The following is a 25,697-nucleotide window of genomic DNA, read 5'->3' as shown; positions in this document are numbered from 1 at the left end:
TGATATGTAAAATTGTCCGACAGGGACTTTAGGACATCTGACCCTACTTTCCCTGGTGCCCTGGTGTATGGTATCAGAATACTCAGCAGGTAGAACAGCGAGTAGCAGTTTAGTAACAACACCATATCTCACTTCAAGTCTCCTATTACTGGTGGTTAGTGGCCTTGGAGCTTGTGATTTTGGAATTTTGTTTGTAAGATTTGAAGGCTTTTCATTTAGAATCTCCTTCTTTGCCACATAAATTTTAATTAGGTCCGCTAGGCCCTGCCATTTTCAGATCAGGTTCATGTAAGTACCAGCCTGACCAATCCTGCCATCTTCTATGACAATAATGAGGTTGCCTAGACAAAAAGAGGTCCATGCTGCCTGTCAGCAGGATCCTTGTATTATTCTGTCCAATGACTTCATAAAAAAGATTCTTCCCAACAAGAACATCAACAGCAGACAGTAGCAGCAGACACTTTGCACCCCTCTCTTGGTTTGGTCTTCATGTGGTAAGAGCTCCAGATCAGGAAGTAGGGACTCTCTCAAAATGTATTGAAGACCTGTCCAAAGACAATGTTTTCCTTAAACAATGCAGGCTGTATCCATGTTTGCTTTGCTGCATAGGCCACAAAGCCTTTTCTCTGAATGGTCCCATCCAATTTTTTCATCTACCCTAGAATTCTGTATTTTTTGAAGGTGGGTTGATCTAAAGAGATAAATATCAACTCTATTCATAATTAAAGTTTTGGTTTTGGTGGTAGTGAGGAAAGGTTTTATTACTGTCCATATTTGTGAAATTTTATCTCACTTCCTGTCTTGATGACCAAAGAAGAAGTGTCTTCCCAGCCTGGATATGGATAGCAAAGTAAATCTGTCGCTAACAGCAGCATTATGGTGCCTAAAGGTCCCTGTCCCACATCATACTGGTTGGCAACACAGGTCCAATAGGATGCCAATCAGGCCACCTTTAGTGCTATTAGAAGATGCTATTCTTCATCAAGCCCTAACATAGGTCACTTATTGCATACTGTCACGATTCTCTTAATATCAACTGCTCAAGACCTGAAAAATATACTTTATTACATAGTTAGTAAGGTTGAATAAAGACACCAGTGCAACCTTAGTGAATGTCTACAATTGTCCCTATCCATGTACATTGCACACTCACATTGGTCCCTACCCTCAAGGAGCCCACAATCCAAGGTCCCTATTCATATACTAGGGCCAATTTTGGACAGAGGCCAATTAACCTACCTGCATGTCTTTGGAGTGTGGGAGGAAACCCATGCAGGCACAGGGAGAACATGCAAAGTCCAGGCATGTAGTGTTGTGGTTGAGATTTGAACCAGCGACCCTTTTTACTGCTAGGTGAGAGTGCTAACCACTACACCACTGTGCTGCCCAAACGAAACATGAAACATGAAACATGAAAAATACAGCCAACATGAAACATGTTGGCTATATTTGATGCTTTTTACTAATAAATGTTGAAAAAAGTGAAATGAACGTTTACTGGGTGATCCTTCGTATACCTCCAATATTATAGGATATCAAGGAAAATGTCCCACTTGCATTTTATCTCAGTTTTTGCCCTGGTGACCAAAGAAAAAGTTAGAGTATTTCCTCAGTCCCCACTAAAAATAAACAGCATTAAAAAATGCCAAGTTACCAATAACAGAATGTGTAATGTCCAGAACAGAGCAGAGAACAGTGACTTAAATCAGTGATCATGTGATCACTCAGTTCTCAAACTTGGAGTCGGCAGGCAACATCAGACCAATGTTGCAGCAAGGAGGTGGGTATGTATGTTTTTTTTTTTTTTTTTTAACTAACCCCAAACTTCTCCTTTAAACCTGGGCTTTGTCTGTTGTGTTTTGCCATTTTCTTGCTTGCACACCCAGCCCCTACTCAAGCAAAGAGTCGATCTTAGACCACCAGAGTTATCCTTGGATAATCATACCATCTACACGGCTAAAGACCTGGAGACCACCAACTACTTTACGAAATTCACTTCCTCTTCTACTTTGAGCAACAGAAAGAAGTTTTTTCCACTCTATTAAACAAATATATAATATGAACATCAACATCGCAAAACACCTAATAGATAAGGCACCACATCCCTAAGCCCTTGTACACAGATTCTGACGGAATGTGTCCTATCAGACCGTTTTGTCGGATAATCCGACTGTGTGTGGTATGCATCGGACTGTTTCCGTCGGAATATCCGTCGGACCCAATTTTCCAACTTGTTGGAAATATTTTCCGACAAACTGGTCCGATCGGACATACTCCGATCATGTGTAGAGAATTTTGCTCGGACAAAGTGCCACGCATGCTCAGATCAAATTCCTACACCAAAGCTATTGGCTACTAGCATGAACGTAGTCCCGTCGTAACGAAATAGCGCCATCACGTTCTTAATGATCGGATTTTCCGACAACTTGGTCCGACCGCGTGTATGCAACAGTTTCGGACACAATCCGTCGGACAAAATCCGTCGGACAAAATCCGTCGGACAAAATCCAATGGATTTGGTTGGCAGAATGTCCGACCGTGTGTACAAGGGCTAAGAATTGAAGCATAAATCAAAAACAAGGAAGGGAAATAGGGATTTTCACGGTGCAAATAATAACTACATCATAATAGACATTATTATTATGGTTTTGAATTTAATAAATATTTTGTAACATAATTCTGTAATCAGTTTAATAATGTCTATTATGATGTAGTTATTATTTGCACCGTGAAAATTCCTATTTCCCTTCCTTGTTTTTGATTTATACATATATAATATATATTATTATCTGTCCATACCCCTTACATAAAGTGAGGGGAAACCTTCCTGTTGGCTACTTATGCTCCCCATTGGCTCCTGGAGTTATGTTCTAATTTGGAAGCAATTTCGTTTGCTCTCACTAGCGTCCAATTTACATTAAAAAGATAATTATTTCACAAAGTTTAATTAAAATCCATAAACTTTTTGAACACATCACTTTAGCTTTCATTTCTGCCTATACACAACCAATACTCTGTGTATTGCAGAGTTTTCAGCTGCAGATGGCTGTGATCTCTCCTATCATCAGTCACCAATAAATATCACAATTAGCCAAGGACACAAGATAAACTGAATCCAACAGCCCTCGCTGAGATCCTTCAAAAATAATATGAGCTGATCAGAGTCCTGCAAGTCAGTTCCAACCTGTTGTGGAGATATTAATTATAGCCCAAGCTTAATCACCGCATGACTCTAATGTGAACCATTCATCAAATGGAGAAAGTTCAGGACTCATGGTTAGCAGAGGTTAGGAAGTGTTTAAGGGACATGAATACATCACTGACCTCCTAAAGAACCGCATTCTAATTAAAAAGTGGAAGTTGGTTTTGAAATGAGGGGGCTGGTGAAATCACAAAATGTAAGCAATTAAAACCTTGGCTTGTTATGTAACAATCTCAGAAACCATACATTTATACTCATCCCTTCTATACTGTACATAAAGTCAAGTCACTACTTTGAGCACCCATAACCTTGTGCAGAAGATTTGGGCTGGAACATTTCACTATTGAGAACAAATGTACATTTCAGAATTATTTTCTATTACCCAAAACTATCACCCATACATAATGACTTTCTGCAATGTTTTTGTGTTTGGATTGGTAATTGCATATGGAGGCTCATGATGGCATTTCCAGCACAGTATGGTGATGTCTTCATACTGCCATTTTGATGATGTCATCCTGCTCCTCACCATAGCAGGTATATCCAGGGTTTTTTCAGCGGGAACGTGGGGGAACCCTTCTCTGCACCTCCAGCACTGACTGTATGTAATGGGAAGGGATGCTGGGATGTGCTGCAGGGTCTAATGATGATGGCTGCCAGAGGATTTATTCTAGCTGGAGGGGGATCTATTTTTTCAAGGGAGTCCACTGTTGCTGAGAAGGTCTATTGTTGCTGGTGGGGGACCTACTGTTACTGGGGGTGGTTCTTATATTGCTGGGGGGTCAGTTGTTGCTGGGAGAGATCTACTATGCTTATCTACTATCTGTTGTTGCTGCTGGGAGTCTATTGTTGCAGGTGGTCCATGGTTGTTGGGGGGGGGGGTATATTGTTACTGTCTGTAGGGGATCTATTTTACCGCTTTTCTTATCATACCAAATTCCATACAAATTACTTAGCACCATAAAATGATACAGACATACCCCACTTTTAAAGCGGTTGTATACCCGCTAATGTGTTTTTGTTTTTTTTGCCACCTGCAAAGGAAAAGGCATAATGAGCTAGTATGCACCGCATACTAGCTCATTATGAAATACTTACCTTAGAACGAGGCCCCACCATCTGGCCCAATCCACGCCGAGGGAGCTGACATGCCACGCCTCCAAATCATTTGTGGAGGGGGGATTATGATGTGGAATTGTTTTTCAGGGGTTGGGCTTGGCCCCTTAGTTCCAATGAAGGGAACTCTTAAGGTGTCAGCATACCAAGACACTTTGAAAAATGTCATGCTCCCAACTATGTGGGAACAGTTTGGGGATGGCCCCTTCCTGATCCAACATGACTGCGCACCAGTGCATAAAGCAAGGTCCATAAAGACATGGATGAGCGAGTTTGAGGTGGAGGAACTTGACAGGCCTGCACAGAGTCCTGACCTCAACATGATAGAACACCTTTGGGATGAATGCGAGACTGTGAGCCAGGCCTTCTCATTTAACAACAGTCCCTGACCTCAGAAATGCGCTTCTGGAAGAACGGTCAAACATTCCCATAGACACACTCCTTAACCTTGTAGACGGCCTTCCCAGAAGAGTTGAAGCTGTTATAGCTGCAAAGGTTGGGCCAACTCAATATTGACCTATGGACTAAGACTGGGATGCCATTAAAGTTCATGTGCGTGTAAAGGCAGGCGTCCCAATACTTTTTGCAACAGAGTGTAGATAAAGATAAGGAGACTAAAAAATAGATAAAGATAGGGAGACTTAAAAATATTGTAATACTCAGTGATTTCTAGTCATACCCCTGCCTAAAACAATATCTTCACGTATACATTATGTTAGTAAGGCACAGCAAGAAATTTTGATTATAATTTGCTCTTGCAAAGTTCTCCATTGTCTCACTGAGTTTATCTTCAGCAGTGGGCTTACAGGTCATCTATTAATAATAAATGGCTGGAAAGTGTTACCTGAATGGGTAAGCCACTTGGATGTCAATGCGGCGGTCGCTCTGGGTTCTGTTGGCGCAGTCCACGCTGACTCTTAGTTCTCCGGAGTAACCACCACATGTTGCAAATGCAAAGATTGCAAAAAGCTGAGAATAGAATGAACAATTTAATTAATCATACTTGTTAAAAGAACCTTAGATGAACTTAATGATAGTGGTCCTAAAGAGGGGGAGTCCTCCCAGAAATGTAAGGAAAAAGGGGGAACCCTTCACAATTACAGACAGCACCTTCTCAATTCTGTAGCACTAACACATAATTCAGTAGAATATTCAATAACTCCTCAGATTTAAAGGGGCATATTCATAAAGCAATGAATGTGACAATCATCAAACATTCACTGCAGGGGAATCTTCCTGGTAAATGTGTCTTAAAACTACAGTGATTGATTTGACTGGAGTAAATGTTTGGTGAGTGACACATTTACAGCTTTATAAAACTATCACAAAGTGAACTTGTGGCCAGGCAATAGACATTTAAAGCGTTTGTTACCCCAACACTCAACACTTCATATTCCTGATATGCTTCCTTTATGTGAAATCCCGTGTTTTCCTCACAGTCCCTCTGCTTTCCTATTAAAAACTGACCACACTAAGCAAGAGAGCACACTGTGATCAGTTCTCTAGTTATGCTGGGAACTCAGTGTGCTCTCCTCCAATCATCAGACTTGTCCTGATACGCCCCTCCTGACGGTCATTTACTGGGAAGTTCAGTGTACTGCTGCTTCTTTTCCTCCTCGCAGCTCTTATGCAGCTGAGAACAGGGGATGTGATCACTTATAAAAAAGGGAAAAAAAGGTATTTATAATGTATTTTTATATCTCTACAAAAATGTTTTGCCTTTCATTTCTATTTTAAACTGAATGAGTTGTTTTACAAGGTGATCGGTTTCAATCACTTAAAGTATCGACATGCTAATATTGGTAAACAGGCTTTAAAACAAGCCCTCACTGACCTCTGTAACAGCAAGCGCTGTGGGGCAATATATTCTATCTACTCATGTAATTGTAGGACTATAATGATGGGCCCAAAGTGAAACATGGGAGATGTGCCAAAGTGAAGACTTCTTAGGTAAAATTCGCTTAATAGAGTATGCAATCTATCTACAGTGCCTTGAAAAAGTATTCACACCCCTTGCAATTTCTGCATTTTGTCATGTTACAACCAAGAACGTAAATGTATTTTATTAGGATTTTATGTGATAGACCAACACAAAGTGGCACATAATTGTGAATTGGAAGGAAAATGATAAATGGTTTTCAATTGTTTTTTACAAATAAATATGTGAAAAGTGTGGTGTGTATTTGTATTCAGCCCCCCTGAATCAATACTTTGTAGAACCACCTTTCACTGCAATTACAGCTGCAAGTCTTTTTGGATATGTGTCTCTACCAGCTTTGCACATCTAGAGAATGAAAAGTTTGCCCATTCTTCTTTGCAAAATAGTTCGAGCAATGTAGATCAAGTTTTGCCACAGATTCTCAATTGGATATAGGTCCGGGCTTTGACTGGGCCATTCTAATACATGAATATGCTTTGATCTAAACCATTCCATTGTAGCTCTGGCTGTATGTTTAGGGTTGTTGTCCTGCTGGAAGCTGAACTTCCACCCCAGTCTCAATTCTTTCTGCAGACTAAGCCCTTGTACACACGGTCGGAGAATCCGTCGGAATGTGTCCTATCGGACCGTGTCGTCGGATAATCCGACTGTGTGTGGTATGCATTGGATTGATTCCGTCGGACCCAATTTTCCAACATGTTGGAAATATTTCCCGACCAACTGGGCCGGTTGGACATACTCCGATCATGTGTAGAGAATTTTGATCGGACCAAGTGCCACGCATGCTCAGATCAAATTCCTACATCAAAGCTATTGGCTACTAGCCTGAATGTAGTCCCATCGTAACGAAATAACGTCATCACGTTCTGAAAGATTGGATTTTTCGCCAACTTTGTCCGACCGTGTGTATGCAACAGTTTCGGACAAGATCCGACGGACAAAATCCGACGGATTTGGTTGTGGAAATCTCAGACCGTGTGTACAGGGGCTAACAAGTTTTCTTCTAAGATTGCCCTGTATTTGGCTCCATTCATCTTCCCATCAACTCTGACCAGCTTCCCTGTCCCTGCTGAAGAAAAGCATCCCCACAACATGATGCTGCCACCACCATGTTTCACGGTGGAGCGTGTGTTCAGGGTTATGTGCAGAATGGTTTTCTGCCACACATAGTGTTTTGCTTTTAGTCCAAAAAGTTAAATTTTGGTCTCATCTGACCAGATCACCTTCTTCCTCATGTTTGCTGTGTCCCTAACATGGCTTCTCGCAAACTGCAATCGAGACTCCTTATGGCTTTCGTTCAACAATGGGTTTATTCTTGCCACTCTTCCATAAAGGCCAGGTTTGTGAAGTACATGACTAAGCCCCCGTACACACGGTCGGACATTCCAACAGCAAAATCCGTCAGATTTTTTCCGACGGATTTTGTCCGAAACTGGTGTTGCATACACACGGTCGGACAAAGTTGTCGGAAAATCCGATTGTTCGGAACGTGATGACGTTAGTTCATTACGACGGGACTACATTGTGGCTAGTAGCCAATAGCTTTGGTCTCGTAATTTGATCTGAGCTTGTGTGGCACTTTGTCCGATCGGAATTCTCTACAAACGATCGGACAAAGTCCGATGGGATCACGCTGTCGGAAAATTTTATATCCAGCTCTCAAACTTTTTTGGTCGGACATTCCGACGGAAAAAGTCAGATGGAGCCCACACACAGTCCCACACACAGTCGGATTATCCGACAACACGGTCCGATCTGACAATTTCGGAATGTTCGACCGTGTGTACAAGGGCTTATAGTTGTCCTGTGGACAGATTCTCCCACCTGAACTGTGGATCTCCGCAGCTCCCCCAGAATTACCTTGGCTGCTTCTCTGATTAACCACTTTCAGACCGGACCAATTTGCTGGTCAAAGACCAGACCACTTTTTGCGATTCTGCACTGCGTCGGTTTAACTGACAATTGCGCGGTCGTGCGACGTGGCTCCCAAACAAAATTGACGTCCTTTTTTTCCCACAAATAGAACTTTCTTTTGGTGGTATTTGATCACCCCTGCGGTTTTTATTTTTTGCGCTATAAACAAAAATAGAGCGACAATTTTGAAAAAAACGCATTATTTTTTACTTTTTGTTATAATAAATATCCCCCAAAAATATATAAAAAAACTTTTTTTCCCTCAGTTTAGGCCGATACGTATTCTTCTACATATTTTTGGTAGAAAAAATCGCAATAAGCGATTATTGATTGGTTTGCGCAAAAGTTATAGCGTTTACAAAATAGGGATAGTTTTATAGCAATTTTATTAATTATTTTTTATTATTTTTTTTTTTTACTAGTAATGGCGGCGATCAGTGATTTTTATTGTGACTGCGACATTGTGGGGGACCCATCGGACATTTTTGACACATTTTTGGGACCATTGTCATTTATACAGTAATCACTGCTAAATGCAGTAATTCCTGTGTAAATGACACTGGCAGTGAAGGGGTTAACCAGTGGGTGGCAGTGTAGGGGTTAAGTGTTCCTAGGGGTGTGTTACTAACTGTGGGGGGGTTGGGCTTTCATTTAGTGAACACTGATCTCTGCTCCAATCACATGGAGCAGAGATCAGCGTCACTAGTTGCTAGGCAGAATGGAGAAAGGTTGTTTACAACGGCACTTCTCCATTCGGCCGCTCCGTGAGACGATCGCGGGGATGCCCGCGGCGATCGAGTCCGCGGGTCCCGCGACCGGACTCACGGGGGTCCCGACCAGCGCAGGAGCGAGCCGCCGGCGGCACGCTCCTGATGGCAGGGCGGCAAATTTAAAGGGACGTACATGTACGCCCATTTGCCTGCCCGTGCCATTCTGTCGAAGTACATCGTCGTGCGCTGGTCGGCAAGTGGTTAATGCTCTCCTTGCCCGGCCTGTTAGTTTAGGTGGGCGGCCATGTCTTGGTAGGTTTGCAGTTGTGCCATACTCTTTCCATTTTCAGATGATGGATGAAACAGTGCTTGGCCTACATGATGCGGTTTGTTCACTAAGGTTATATAACAAACCTCAGAGGGCTTCACAGAACAGCTGTATTTATATTGAGATTAACCACTTCCCACCCGGCCAATGCATATATACGGCCGGGTGGGAGCCGTCTACTTCTGATAGGACGTTCAGGAACATCATTCAGGAGTAGCGGGATCGCGCGCGCGCGTGCCCGCGCAGCGGCGCGATCCCGATGTGCTCGTGTCACCCAGACACGGCACATCTCAGATCGGCAGGAGGGCTCTGTGATTGGCCCTCCTGATCACATGACGGCCGTGTCCAATCACGGCCGTCATGTGATGTAAACAAACAGCCGGGTTGCTAGGCAATCGGCTCTCCTCTCCTCACACGGAAGTCACCGCTGAGGAGAGGAAAGCAGAACGCTGCAGCCGGCTGATGATCAGTGAGTATGGGCTGCTTTTTACAGCTTTTTACTCACTGATCATCAGTCTAGTGTCAACACACAACACACCACACAGTACAAACACAGTCCCCACATATGTCCCCAAAACACACATGTCCCCAAAACATACATGTCCCCAAATAATAAAAACACATGTCCCTAATAATAAAAACATGTCCCCCACATATGTCCCACTAAAATCACATGTCCCAATGATTATCTGCACACATATGTACGTGATCACCTGCACACATATGTACATGATCATTTGCGTACATATGTCCGTGATCACACAAACCAATTATTATACACTTAACGGAATTTTTTTTACCAAAAACATGTAGCAGAATACAATTTGGCTTAAATTTATGACAAAATTTGATTTTATTGGATTTCTTTTCAAATAGAAAAAAGAAAATATTGTTTTTTTTCCAAATTTCCGCTTTTTTTGCGCTTATATCGCAAAAAAAAAAAAACGGAGTCGTGAATAAATAACACCCAAATAAAGCTCTATTTGTGCGAACAAAATGATAACAATTTCATTTGGGTACAGCGTAGCATGACCGCGCAATTGTCACTGAAAGCGCTAGAGCGCTGAAAGCTGAAAATTGGGCTGGGAAGGAAGGGGGTGAAAGTGCCCTGTATTGTAGTGGTTAAATAACACACAAGTGTACACTCTATTTAGTAATTAGGTGACTTCTGAAGGCAATTGGTTCCATTAGATTTTAGTTAGGGGTATCAGAGGGGGCTGAATACAAATGCACGTCACACTTTTCAGATATTTATTTGTAAAAAAAATTTGAGAACCATTTATGTGCCACTTTGTGTTGGTCTATTACATAAAATTCCAATAGAATACATTTATGTTTTTTTGTTGTAACATGAGAAAATGTGGAAAAATTCAAGGGGTAGGAATACTTTTTCAAGGCACTCTATCTATCTATCTATCTATCTATCTATCTATCTATCTATCTATCTATCTATCTATCTATCTATCTATCTATCTATCTATCTATCTATCTATCTATCTATCTTTCTATCTATCTATCTCGATCTATCTGTCTTTACACACATTATGAAAATACATGAATACAAACAGGCCACTAGCAGAGAAAAGATCTCTAATCAATACTTACCCATCAATGTTGCTGACCACAGTTTACTCTGTCTAATTGCAGGTAAGTGTTAACACCAGAAACTATCTCGGCTTGTGTAATATAAGCTGCCAACACACTTCCTTTTCATGATCTTAGTGACCAAACATCAATGAAAATATCAATATCCAGAATGGGTGATATTAATACCAGAGATGTCACACGCGTCTCCTTGGCATGGGATGGCAGAGATCTTTATACTGGGCTAGACAGCAAAAGTAATATTCACTCATTAATTGCAGGACAAACATATGAGATTTATTAGGTAGTAAATCTGATTCTGATGTATGTTTCGAAGCATATAATAGGCTCAAAGTATACATTTAGTTACAGCAATAAATCTACAGTCATTGAACTCCTGTCACTGGGAGCATTAAAGCAGTAATACCATCCCATGGCTGAAGACACACATACATTGATGTTCTATAATTACTGTTCAGTATAGGCAGATTGCAAATGTAAATGTATTATCTGACAAGTTCTTTTAACCCTGTCATATCTGGAGCCAATTGAAACCTTCTTGACCAGATCTTTTTGTTTTTGACTTTGTACAATAATATACCTCCCAACATTTTGAGATGGGAATGAGAAACCGCAAGGACTTTTTTTTACCACTACTATTCCTTTATATTGGCTTTTAAAATTTACAAATACAGCGATTTAGAATTCAGATGAAAGGTTTAGCAGTGGGAAACACTTTTTGAAAGATAAAAAGTGCATTTTATATACAACTACCGTATTTATCAGTGTATAACACGCACTTTTTCCCCCTTAAGATCAGGGGAAAATTTGCGGTGCGTGTTATACGCCGATCCTCCACTATTTTGGAGCCTCTGGGTCGGCTTTTAGCCACCTTCGGCCCTTCTCGGCGGCTTTCGGCCGCCTTCGGCCCTTCTCGTCGGGTTTCGGCCACCTTCGGCCCTTCTGGGCGGCTTTCAGCCACCTTTAGCCCTTCTTGGCGGCTTTCGGCCCTTGCTCGGCGGCCGAAAACCGCCGAGAATGGCTGAGAGTGGCCGAAACCCGACGAGAAGGGCCGAAGGCGGCCGAAAGCCGCCGAGAAGGGCCGAAGGTGGCCGAGAACTACCGAGCGCCGCCGAGATACAAAGGACATCTCGGCGGCAACATTTTTAAAGATAAAAGCTGAATATAAAACTGACAAGGCTGAAAATGACACTGACAAGGGGACAACGATGGACAAGGCTGCATGACAAGGCTGCAATGATAGACAGGCTGCATGACAAAGCTGCATATGACACTGACAAGGCTTCAGATGGACATTGATAAGGTTGCATTGATGGGCATTTAAAAGTAAGTTTTTTTTCCTTAAACTTCCCTCCTAAAAAAAATTTTCTTTAAAATTCCCACCTAAACTTGGGGTGCGTGTTATACTCCGACGCATGTTATACGCCGATAAATACAGTATAGTGATGAGACCAAAATGAGGGACAAATGAGGAGGAATGAGGGACAGAGGGACATTGCTCCGAATCAAGGACATTCCCTCAAAATCAGGGACAGTTGGGAGCTATGCAATAATGACAAACTGACACTTCTACCAAATCCTTCCACCTGGCTGTCAGTGCTTGTCTGCTCCCCAAATTGTAAGTGTTAGAAAGTAGACAGCCATGTTCCAGTCAACCAACTTTGCATTAAATAAACTTTATTGACCTATGAACATGCAAACAAAATGTTGTCTGGATTCCCCCCCCCGCGCGGCATGTTTTACCCAGGGCCGGCGCTACCACGAGGCAAACTAGGCAGCCACCTAGGGTGCACTGCTGCCTAGGTGCGCCCAGCCGCTGGTTCTTCTCCGCATCTGCATGCTCTACAGGCTGCAGCATGTAACTAACTCAGTCCGACCGGTACTGTAACTAGAGGTGCAGCACAGCACTGGAGCCAGTGCTAAAGGAAGCAAAGCAGAGGCTTCTTGTATAGTGGCGCCTTCTGTCACATGGGCAGGGCAAAGGGGGTGAAGTCAGGGGTGAAGCCAATGGGGGCGGCAAAATGAGGTTTCGCCTAGGGTATCAAAAATCCTTGCACCAGCCCTGGTTTCACCCAGCAATTAGGCTTAATCGTTTTCATTTTCAGTGACCACTATAAACTCAAATATTCCTGTGATCACTGAAAATTTAATGCATCTGTGATTATATAAAGAGATTAGGATAATGCATTGGGGTAGTGCTGTATGTTCACTTTCAAAGTGAATTTTTACTTTGCAAAAAAGCTTTGGTCATACTTCTCTTATAAACATGATTATGTATTCTTTGCAAAGTGAATATTTATTTTATTTTACCTTATTCACTAAGAACTTTATCTGCTCATTTTGAAAATCAGGGTCATTAACTCTGATTTACTAAAGGATTAATATCACTTTCAACAGAAAGTTTTCACTTATTGTGTTGGTCACTAGCATGGGGGAACCGCATGATATTGATGGTCAATAATTGTTTAAATGAATGCTTTCATGATGGTAATACTTGATGTATATGTTAAGGGGGCCATAGATATATCGAAATTCAACCGGATCAGCAGGGATCAGCCAAATTTAGATCCATTTGTGGCCTCTGCCACTCAAACAGAAGTACATTTGTTGTTTGACTTCTGTTGAATGAACTTGGTGGGAAAAAAAACTGCTTAATCAGCAGCTGCAGTCAATAGCTGCAGAAGTCTGAGGACTTCCTCCGCTGTCATAATACAATAGTGGAGTGGGGATGATTTAGCCATCCGTCTCAAAAGAGTGGTATGGGGAATGGTTTCAGTTTTGAGCCATGTATGAAAAGCTTTAGCGCCCTCTCATAGCCATAGGCCACCCTGTTACAGTGGGCCCCACACCAGGATAACGCCTTTTCACCTGCCATTGATATTTGTCGTGGCACTGACTACAATGCTATTTGGATGAAAATAGCGTAAAACACTGATATTTACCTCCCACAGTTCTTAATACACATTACACTTTACTTGCTTCATCAGGAGACATGGAGAGAAAATAGCTGTATACTTTGTGAGGCCTCACATACTCATGGTCCAGTTCCAGTCTATAGGATAGTTCTACTACGCAGCTGGCCCTAACATAGGGTCCCTGTCACTGAGAAGGTTAGACCATATAGTCCACCAATACACCCCTCTAAAAGAACCTCCATCGCTGGGTACAACCTCCTCCTTGCCCAGACTGGCTGACTTCTTTTACTCATCTCTCTCTGCCTTACTGAGAAAGTTAACATTTAGGCACAAACTTTGTTCTTCATTCCCATACACGGTAGGATTTTCACTTGCCAATAATTACATGGCAACGTTAGTCTCAAACTGATATTGCTCATCTAACTTTTGTATGATTTTGTTGGGCTACCTTTAGCTTGTAATAGATCCCAAATAAAGTTTGATAATGGTCCTACTTCAGGGTCCCATCAAGGGGTGACCCTATCCCGATACAACATTACATCTCCCTGTGTATGGTCCCTCTCTGACCCATGACCAATTTCCGACTTCTAACTCTTCAAATATCGAATCCACCTTTCTCCACCCACTTAAATGTCCCAGCTACGGGAACCTCAGAAGCAGGAGCGTTGCTAGGTGGCAAAAGGACCAGGGGCTTCAGCCGAGAGTCCAAGCCAGAAACAGGGGGGGGGGGGGGGGGGTGTTGTACACGACGCAGGTTTTTTTGGGCTGGGTTGTGACACTGACGGTAGTGACTTACATACACTAACCTACCTACACTGATGGCAGTGACCTACCTACCTACACTGATGATAATGACCTACCTACACTCACCTGCCTGACCTACATACACTGGACCTATACATACACTAATGGTAGTGACCTACCTACACTGACTTGCCTGACCTACCTACACTGACATTTACATACACTGACATTGACATACACTGACCTACCTACACTGACCTACCTACAATGACATTAACACACACTGACATTTACATACACTGACCTACCTACACTGACATTTACATACACTGACATATCTACACTGACATTAACACACACTGACCTACCTACACTGACATTTACATACACTGACATTAACACACACTGACCTACCTACACTGACATTTACATACACTGACCTACCTACGCTGACATTTAACACACACTGACCTACCTACAACTGACATTAACCTACACTGACATTAACATACACTGACCTGTCTGAGCCATGGTGTCACAGCAGCCAGTCCTCAGAGGAGGAGCCGAGGAGGAGAGGAGAGCAGCTCACCCGAGCGCCAAGCGGGGATGTGGCGCAGCAGCCTTTTTGTAATTCCTGCCTTCTGGAGCCAACAGCGCCTATAATGGATGTCACATGTCCCGCGGTCCCGGCATTGGATCAGTGGGACGTCCATCATAGATGTGCAGGCTCCAGAAGGCGGGACCTGCTCTGGCACTCGGCCACACTCGGCCACGCTCGGCCACGCTCAGCGGCGCTCAGGATCAGATTGGTCCCGGCGCTCTCGCCTACCCTGCAGAGCTGACACTCGGGTTTATAGGGGGACACATTCGGGGCTTCAGCCAGCCCCTCCCGACGCCCCTGCTCAGAAGGCCACCATAGCAAGGTAACTCTTACATTACCACACGGTAGCTTGAATGAAAAATAAAAATGGCAGTAATGGCACCTGCCTACAATCTTAGAAAATTAGTTGAAATAAAATGAAAAAAGCTTTTTTGGAACGGGTTTAGAGTCCCTCGTCAGGGATTCATTTCATAGTGGATGTGTACAATGAACATGGCAGACATCGAACTAACAACATCTAAAAAAAGTTAGATCACTTTATGTACGCTTTAAACATGATATTCCAAAAATACACAAAAAAACTTAAATATTGGAAGCAGAAAGGTCCTCCATCGCATTTCATGGTATTATATATATTATATATATTACTACATGACAAATATGTGATTTACTTATTTCTACACTGAATCTTTAACCTGGAGAGACAATATTCTGTATTATCCACCCAGCCTCTAGCCCTTTGTAAGAAAGATTCCAGATTACTTATTAAAAATACATGAAAGATTTCTGAGCTTTTTTAAGGGCCTCTCCCGAAGCTACCACTAACTGCATTAACACTAATGGACTATTGATGTATTTCACTAGCTGCATTTATTTCAATAAATGATATTCTGTAATGAAACCTATATAAAAAAAGAATAGCGTGCTTTTTGTTTCAGAGGTGTACAGTATTACACTCCTGTTTGTGAACTGATATAATTTTTTTTATTATTATTTATTTAAAAATTTTAAATACCGTATTTATCGGCGTATAACACGCGCCGGCATATAACACGCACCCCAAGTTTAGGAGAATTTTAAGGAAAAAAACTTTTAGGAGGGAAGTTTAAGGAAAAAAACTTACATATAAATGCCCATCAATGCAGCATTATCAGTGTCCATCTGCAGCCTTGTCCATCATTGCAGCCTTGCCCAGAGTCCATCTGCAGCCTTGCCCAGTGCCTTTGTAGCCTTGCCCAGTGCCTTTGCAGCATTGCCAAGTCACTTTGCAGCCTTGCCACGAGCCTTTGCAGCATTTTCCAGTGCCTTTGCAGCCTTGCCCAGTGCCTTTGCAGCATTGCCAGTCTCTTTGCAGCATTGCCCTGATTTAAATTTGGCGCCGATCTCCGCTGGCTGTGAGCGGAGAGGAGCGAGCAGAGCCGAGATATTCAAAGCCGAGTGTACTTCGGCTATACTCACAGGCAGGGTGGGAATGCGAGAGGAGCCGAGTCTAGCCGAAGTACACTCAGCTTTCTGTATGTCAGCGGTGCCCGCTCCTCTCGCAAACAGTGGAGGTGGGCGTGACTGCGAGAGGAGCCGAGTAAAGCCGAGTGTGCTTCGGCTTTGTGTATCTCGGCTCCGCTCGCTCCTTTCCTCACAATCAGTGGGGGATCGGCGTGGATCGGCATATAACACGCACCCATGATTTTCCCCTGATTTTTCCCCTGATCCCTAATTTAGATAGGGAATTTTTTTCCTCTGTGAGACTTTGAGAGGCAGAGAGTCTTAAAACAGTAATATTATATCAAAATAGTTTTATTAGAATAGGTTAAAACATGATAAGAATAAAAAATTTGATGCATATATAGCAAAACTTAGGTGACAAATGACAGGTGCCTGTCCCCCCTCTAAAAAATGCCAAAAACAGAAGGGGGGGGGGAGGCATCCCCCTTATGGTGAAGTCCTGTTTTAAGTCAGTATCATTGACCTAATATGGCCATATTAGGTCAATAATGTCATGAGCTTCCCCACCCCTTTGTGTATGTGTAGCTGCAGTAAGAGGAATTCCCCAACAGCAGAAGATGACCCCGGGACTGACAGCTTCTTTCTATGTTTGGACTGAACGCATGCTCATTCCTAATAGTCACTATATAAAAAAAAATTGTATTTTGATAACTGTTTGCAGAAAATACTTAAAATGAACACATGATTTTATCTACCCTAGCTTAGAGTTCCCCGGGTTCCCAAGACTCCACCTTACAAGAGATACCATCTCACTCTGGCCTTACCGGGACTTTAGTGCTGTATTCCAACCTGCTACTGGCTTTGCCCAGCAACAGACCCTGCTAGGCCCCTGTGAACAAGGTAATTTCCACGAAACATCCACAAAACCAAATTTGGAAAAACCATTTATCATTTTCCCTCCACTTCACAATTATGTGCCACTTTGTGTTGGTCTATTAAATAAAATCCCAATAGAATACATTTATGTTTTTAGTTGTAACATGACAAAATGTGGAAAATGGGGAATGAATACTCTTGTATTTTGATAACTGTTTGCAGAAAATACTTAAAATGAACTCATGATTTTATCTACCCTAGCTTAGAGCAGTGTTGCTTAACTCCAGTCCTTAAGGCGCCCCAACAGGTCATGTTTTCAAGACTTCCCTCAGATGAAATGGCTGTGGTAATTACTAAGGCAAGGAAACTGATCAAATCAACTGTGCAAAATAATGGTAAGCCTGAAAACATGACCTGTTGGGGCGCCTTGAGGACTGGAGTTGAGAAACACTGGCTTAGAGTTCCCCGGGTTCCCAAGACTCCACATTACAAGAGACACCATCTCCCTCTGGCCTTACCGGAACTTTAGTGCTGTATTCCAACCCGCTACTGGCTTTGCTCAGCAACAGACCCTGCTAGGCCCCTGTGAACAAGGTAATTTCCACGAAACATCCACATATAGGTTAGAGGATGGGGTAGTCCACAAAATAGGTCTCTTTTCAAATATGTACAATATTTACTAATATCTAACTAAGTTCAATGTACAGGTCAATCTTCTATCCTTCAAAGCAGGATGTTAGCAATATACATAGAGAGTAATGCAGCTATGCAAATCAGAGACAGTCAAGGGAAGAGGCTTGTACCTATAGAGTCTGGCATCCCTCCAAGGGGAATGCAAATAGTCCCATTAAATACAAGTCCTCCAGCTACCCTTGGTTCCCTCCCTAGGGGGAAGCTAACGATAAAGGTCTCCCACCTACATGCTAATCCATACTGATTCACCCACAGGAATAAACGGTTACCACTCTGCTTGTGGCAACTACAGCTGGTATCTCTGCCTTTCTTACTATAACACCACCTAGGGTGCCCCTCTCCTAGCGGGGGCATGGCTGGCGCTTAACTCAAACAGCTCCTACGCTGAATCTCCCCACTCCAGTTATGAGCATCTAGTGGCCAACAAGGGGAACGGCAATAGGTCACTTATATGCCCTACCCTACAATTAATTTTATTTTGCATTGCTTTGTTTACATTTTCTCCACATTAACAAACAAATGCAACCATGTTTTCTTTTTAAGAAAAAAAAAGGTTAAACCATAACAATAAAAAATAACCATTGTAAGCACTGCTGTCAGTGTTATAGTTTGTCCCATTCTTATCAATGCTGCTGGACAGCTGGGTCTGCATGCAAATGTAGAGAAAAACCTAAACAAAAGCCTGTGTAATAAAAAAAAGATATACATATACTAAAAACCATCATTACTAGGGTTACCCACATGCTGTTATCATAATTTATGTAGCGGATGACATTTTCAACAAAATGTCATACCCATGTAAATTTAGTTTTTGCTTCAGAACAGTAGGGGTTCTGAGGGTTAATTACGTAGGTTGGCCTTGACATAAGGGTCTTAGTGCGGTTCACCATTCGGTGACTGTCTTGGGCTCCATCTTTTGAGTTCTTTGTGATTAATATAGCAGCAGCTACAACTTATGTTTTACCGTGAGCGGTGAGGGAGTAGGATTTTTAGTTTTCTAATATCTTGCTCTTATTTCTTCTGGCCTTGACATCAGTCTGGCCGGGCTGTGTTGGAAGTTCTACCTGGTCATGTGAGCAGTGAGGTGCACATGACAGGCCAGAACCAGGCCTGGTTGGACATTTTGAGTATCAACCTTCTCGGAACCAATCAGTGGGAGTGCCGGGCCCCGCTGGGGAGTCTGGGAAGGGGTACTCAAGATGTGTGGATAATATTTGTATTTGTTATAAACCATGATATTTTAATATTCCATAGATTGAAGCCAGTGGATCAGTAAAACACCGAACATTTCAGAAGAAGAGATCAACCAAGACAGCTCCATGTTTTTCTCTGCTAGTTTCACTCTTACTATATTATACTATACGAATTGTAAAGTTCTTTCTGTCATTAGTGTTTATTTGGGTTTTCAACCCCCCCCCCCCCCCCCCCCCCATGTACTCCAGTCTTCACAAAAAAAAAAAAAAAAAAAAAAAGTCACAGAATTAAAGAATAATTTGAGGTATTTTTTATATGGTATCTTTTTACATAGTTACGTTGGTCCAGCTTGGATACCCTATTTGACTGATGCCCCTGGAAGCTATCATGAAGTAGACACAGCTACTTCAGTGATCTCAACTTGCTTCCACGTCCCACACAGTGTACAGCCTAATTCATTGTGAATACAGGAGGTCAGCATGGATGCCATTCAGAGCATGCATTCAATTTTCTTTAATGAATAGAAAACGTTCTCTGAACGAGGTGGAGACTGAAGTCACCGCCTCATTTCTGCAACTTGTCCAAACAAACAACACTTTGTATTAATTTGGAAAATGCAAAGCTATCATGAACCCATTGATGACTGAAATGTTATGGAGGCCTCTCTTGTACCTCCTGCCCAACACTCCTGAAGGTGGAGAAGAGTGTGAGGGCACGGAGTGGCATGAGTGCCAGAGTAGCTGGCTGGTGAAGTCTGCTCTTAGGTGGATGAAGTTGGGGTCACAGTCCTAAGAACAGTATATTAAAGCAGCTTGGCACCAGAGCAGGAGATGGTAGCAGAGCCAGTATGCAGGCAGTGACCAGAGGCAGCCAAGTAACAAGGGACCCATTAAGCAGACAGAGCAAGTCTTTTGAGCATGCCAAGGTCAGTAACAGCCAAGCAGTGCAGTACAAAATCAGCAGGCAAAGATGAGTCCAGTAAACAGACTGAGGTCAGAAAGATCAGGTGAACAAGGTTAATGCAGGAGCAAAGGCAAAGTGCAGGAGAAAGCCAGGTCATACACAGATAAGCAGGTTCAATGGATTAGGTCACAGCAATACAGGTACAAGCTGAAGACCATTCAGCAACTGCTCATGATGACAGGCCAGTTAAATAGGTAACTAGGCACCAGGTATGCATGCTAATTTGTATGCGCACATGCACACGTACATGTACGAGTGCGTGCATGAATGCAAGCACGATGAACTGGAATAATATTATTGCCTCTTTGCCTAGAAGTATTAGCATGTGAGAAAAGCGCACGCGCATGAATATGAGAATAAACCCACACTGGTTTTCTGGTTCAAGGAACCTGGTTTACCTTACAAATGCATTCTCTGAATGGTAACCATGCTGAGCGTCTGACCTCTGAGCGTCTGAGTTTCCATGGGGCATTAGCCTGGTATGGTATACACATAGTTACATTGGGCCAAGTTGGATCAATGTAATTATGTAAAAATATACCATGCTTGAAATTCATCTTTAAACAAAGAGATCTGTAAAAACTACTGAACTGCCACAGGGAAAAATCCGGTAACCTGCCCTGCCAGTCAAGGCTAAGCTGTATGGAAAATCTATGCAAATCTATGTTTTGGCAGGAAAAACTACTCCCTTGCATATATTTTATCTACAAGCTTGGAGTTCGGTCTTAAAGTGGTTGTGCACCCTGTACAACCACTTTTACCTACAGGTAAGCATATATTAAAGCTTACCTGTAGGTGCTGGAAATATCTCCTGAACCTCCACGACTTAGGAGATATTTACAAAAAGCCATGCGCTGATGACTACGACGCAGGCGCCGATGTCTACGGCACATGCACACGTTAGAAAGGGAAGATCGTGACGGTTCTAATAGGGGTCATGCAGTGACGTCCCACGACTCTGGCCAGTCACAGTTCGGAGTTTGTGGCCCCAGAAGGAAGAGGGGCGAAGATGGACACTCGCTGCTAGCGGGGACAGTGGTGACATCGCAGGCTTCCGTGTCAAGTAAGTGACACATAATGGGCTACTATGCGATGCATAGTAGCTCATTATGCTTTACCTTTGCAGGGAAATAAAGAGGAAGTAAAACCCACCAAGTGACTTTAGCATGCGTTGTGCATGACCCTGTCACCATTGTAGGGGAATTAGAATGTAAGTTCCAGGGCCATGGAATGATGCAAAGGTTTCCATGTTCTCTGTAAAGAACTTGGGTATATGCTGGTGCTATCAAGGGAGACTTGAAATTAGACATGCCTGAACCACTTTTTACTAAACATTTCTTATCTCCCCAAATCTTTATGGCTGTGCAGTTGCTTGCATATTTCTTCACACTTCGGGTGGTATTCTAATTTAATGCATAATAAGCTTTAATAAGAAAGCTCATAGAATTCCCATAGTTCTCCAGTGAACAATTAATATTTTTTTCTGTACACACACCATAAACAAACATTCTGTGGGTTAATTAGCCCAGGTTACACTTTCTGGGTAATTGTACGGTCGGCTGCCTCTGTTTGTCAGTGAGCGAGCCTCAGACACACGGCAGATGCCGAACAATACCTAGTAATGGTCCAGCCATTTATCTCTGAGTGATTTAACAACACTTCAGCACTGTTATCAATTATGGATGAAGAATACAGCTCTCTGGGTATAAATATTCAGTGTAACACTGAGCACTTAAACATTTAAAAATAAGAATTGAAAACCAAGGAAATGGCTGGCTTTCCAGGGGCTGTAAATAATAGATTAGATCAAATTTTGATTTTCTTAGCAAAGGGTTTATCCAATCCCACTCAAATTTTCACTGAGTTTGTAGTAAAAATACAACAAAAGAAACCAAAAACTGAAAAGACAGGTTCGTCAAAAAAGAAAAGATAAATGAATGTCTCTACCCCTCTATCCATTCATCTATCTATCTATCTATCTATCTATCTATCTATCTATCTATCTATCTATCTATCTATCTATCTATCTATCTATCTATCTATCTATCTATCTATCTATCTATCTATTCTATATACAGAAGTTGCATGCGAGCCATTTGCTGTGCATTTTATAAAGCATTTTATAAAGTAATGCATTTACTACTTTTGGTGCGGTGTGGAGCAATCACACTAAGCCCGGATCGCATGTGAATTGCACAAGTTTACAAGGGGCCTAATTCACTAAGAATAAAGAGAAAAAGTAGTCACTCTACATTTAGTTACTCCCAGTTAAGCCAATTAAGACCTTAGCTAGGTGAACATGCGAGCGGAAAAGTGAGTGAGCATTAGTAAATTCCAATTCGGCATAGTCGCGGTTCCATAACTGGCAATTGCCAACGAGTTTCCTATATGGAACTGCACTGCAGTATTTAGCTATGATCATGTGTGTACATGTATGGCAATAAATATGGGGTGTGCTCTACCTCGTTGTGGCTTATTATTTATATTACAATTATTGTACATAGTTTGTTTTATTTTGCTAACAAATGCTGCTCTGAATGATTATTACAGAGTAATGTCTGCTATTCCATGAGGTTACATATATTTATCATTTACAGTTACATATCTGTTATATGTCAATTTTTTTTTCAATTTATGTTTCTTTTTTTAGGAGACTTTAGAGTTCAAATTATTTATGTTCATTCTTTAATCATACTAAACTATTATGCAAGTCAAATTGTACTCAGCACATTGGCCTAGTGGTCTGCACTCATGAACAAAAAGCACTTAGGTCACATGTTCAAATTCCAACTATGCTAACACCCTGTGTGTTCACTAGCGTTTGATTATTTCCGCACAATAATATTTTTACTAAATAATATACTATTGTATGCAATTGAGCTGATGTGGCAGTGGCAATTAGGCATTTGCATTTTTTCAAATTTTTTCATTTCATTTTCAGCATTCTATGCTGTTTAAAATTTAAGCAGGTGATACCATGCTTGGGATTTGAACCCATGGTCTGAGTCTTTCTAGGTAGGAGTGCTACCCAGGGATCTCCAAACTTTCTAAATAAAGGGCCAGTTTATTATCCTTCAGACTTAAGAGGGGCCAAACTGTGGCAAGCGGGATTGGAATATTTCCTGGCATCAGTGAGAGGAAACATTGCCATGATTAGCCAGAGATATGGCTCAAATGGCAAAGTGGCTGAGCATGTTCAGTGCAACAAAAGATATTTCACAAATAGCAAAGTTCCTGGGCATACACACTGCACATGGCAATATATACACAAATATATATACTGCAGAGAATGCATATAGAATTTCTATCTATCTATCTATCTATCTATCTATCTATCTATCTATCTACACTGGGTATCACTTCCTGGTCCGTGGTTAGCGGTGGAGCGCACACCTCACTTCCGGTAGCGTCGTGTAGGCCACGCGCTGACGCGTTTCGTCACTTCCGACTTCAACCGAGGGCGTCCATGGACCAGGAAGTGATACCCAGTGTATACAGGGGAACACTGGTGAATGGTTCTGGGATCGAAAATTCGGTGAAGTACACGATTTTAACGCTGATGTTACTTTTTGTTAATGTACGCATATATTGAAGTGGGTGACTTTGTTGATATGTGTCAAACCTTTTAAAAATAAAACAGTATTATGCTATGTACACATTCTGTTTCATTTTTATGATATACTTGGAGGACTACTTGTGATTGCAACGCTAAAGGGGGATATATATGAATATTACTATATCCAATGAAGTGACTACTCCTTAAGGCTTACCTTATCAGCAGTGTCTGGTGAGTTTAACCCCCGAGGGGGGTATGCATCGCATGTGGTGAAGCACTCCCGGTTTATGGTGGAAGAAAGTTTGGCAGCACTTTGATCACCTTACAACGCTGATTAGATCACTATAGGCACTTTATCTGCACATTTGGAACTGTCTTATGAGTTTTTCGTATATTACGACTTCTACAAAGGACTTTTTTATATAAGCGCTGTTTTTATACTGATATTCTCATATTTATTGATGAATTGTTCGTATAACTTTTTTTATATATTTTTATTATAAAAATTTTTAATGGCTGCTACTATTGTCCGCACTGCTGTGTTTTAATATACTCAGCAGTTACTATCAAGTATAGTGTGGTTCTAGCATTGATTACATATGCAGGTATCCGCTTAAAAGGAAGTGTATATGTGTATATATATATGTATATATACTCTTTTATTCACGTGTGTGCGTTCACTTTTTAGGAGGGCTCATATACGTGAGTATATATATATAATTTTGGGAGGTGTGTGAAGGTCATAGTTTGGCGCAGAGAGGTATATGATAGGCCATTTTAAAATATACCCGTTGTTGTTTATATATATATATATATATATATATATATATATATATATATATATATATATATATGTGTGTGTGTGTGTGTATGTGTGTGGGTGTGTGTGTATATGTAGAGAGAGAGAAAATAATATCTGTTCCAAAAACAGGAAAACATTACACATTACTAGAATTGTAAAAAAAAAGAGAAGAAGAGCATGTGTATTTTAGGAATTAAAGAGTAAAGCCTCATACACACAATTGGATTTTCCACAGACAAAATGTCAGACTTTTGTCCAAAGGGCATTGGCCAGGTACTTGTCTTGCATACAAACAGCAAGGAATTATTGGCCAACAAACACAACGTAGTGACATATTAGACATACTACAACTACAAAAAGGAAGTTCAATTCCTTCAAGTCATGCGTCACCCTTCTGCTAATTTCATGTTAATAGAAGCTTGGTGAGTGTTGATTCGCACTTTTAATTTCGTGTTATTCATTTTGCGCTTTTCAGGTAGTTTCTGAATGGCCTTTCATAGTTACATAGTTAGTAAGGTTGAATAATGACACCAGTCCATCCTGAGTGAGTGTGGATGTTTGTCTACAATTGTCTCATTAAGATGCTCATCTATTATATTATTATTTATTTAAGGTACCCATATAGCACCATCAATTTACGCAGTGCTCCACACATAAATCACACACTCACATCAGTCTCTACCCTCAAGGAGCACAATCCAAGGTCCCCAACTCACATTTATATACTAGGGCCAATTTTGGACAGAAGCCAATTAACCTACCAGCATGTCTTTGGAGTGTGGGAGGAAACTGGAGTACCCAGAGGAAACCCACGCAGGCACAGGGAGAACACGCAAACTCCAGGCAGACAGTGTCATGGCTGGGATTCTAACCAGCAACCCCTTTTTTACTGCTAGGTGAGAGTGCTACCCACTACACTACTGTGCTGCCCATAACCATAAACCAGCCTTGTTGTGGAATCGGAGGAGATAACACGTTATTTATTATTGGCTTTGGAGTTATTGCTTTGACCCAAGTTCAGTCCAGGAACAGGAGGAGGAATATTTCTTGGACCAAAAATTGGTTGCTTTAATAATCGTGACCAATTGTGCCATAT

General features: G+C 41.7%; 1 protein-coding gene across 2 annotated transcripts in view; it reads right to left on the bottom strand.

Annotated features, from left to right (window-relative positions):
* SYNPR (synaptoporin) overlaps positions 1-25,697 on the bottom strand; it is a 360,670-nt gene that overhangs the window by 76,668 nt on the left and 258,305 nt on the right. For both annotated transcript variants that reach the window (XM_077451936.1, XM_077451937.1), the window contains one exon: positions 5,163-5,287. In XM_077451936.1, the coding sequence (XP_077308062.1) occupies positions 5,163-5,287 (125 nt within the window). The remainder of the gene's footprint in view (positions 1-5,162; positions 5,288-25,697) is intronic.

Source organism: Lithobates pipiens, unplaced genomic scaffold (genome assembly GCF_037356315.1).
Source record: "Lithobates pipiens isolate NorthernLeopardFrog02 unplaced genomic scaffold, aLitPip1_a1.2 Scaffold_23, whole genome shotgun sequence".
Lineage (NCBI taxonomy): Eukaryota > Metazoa > Chordata > Amphibia > Anura > Ranidae > Lithobates > Lithobates pipiens.
The sequence above is the reverse complement of the archived record's forward strand: the minus strand, read 5'-3'. Positions and strand labels throughout refer to the sequence as shown.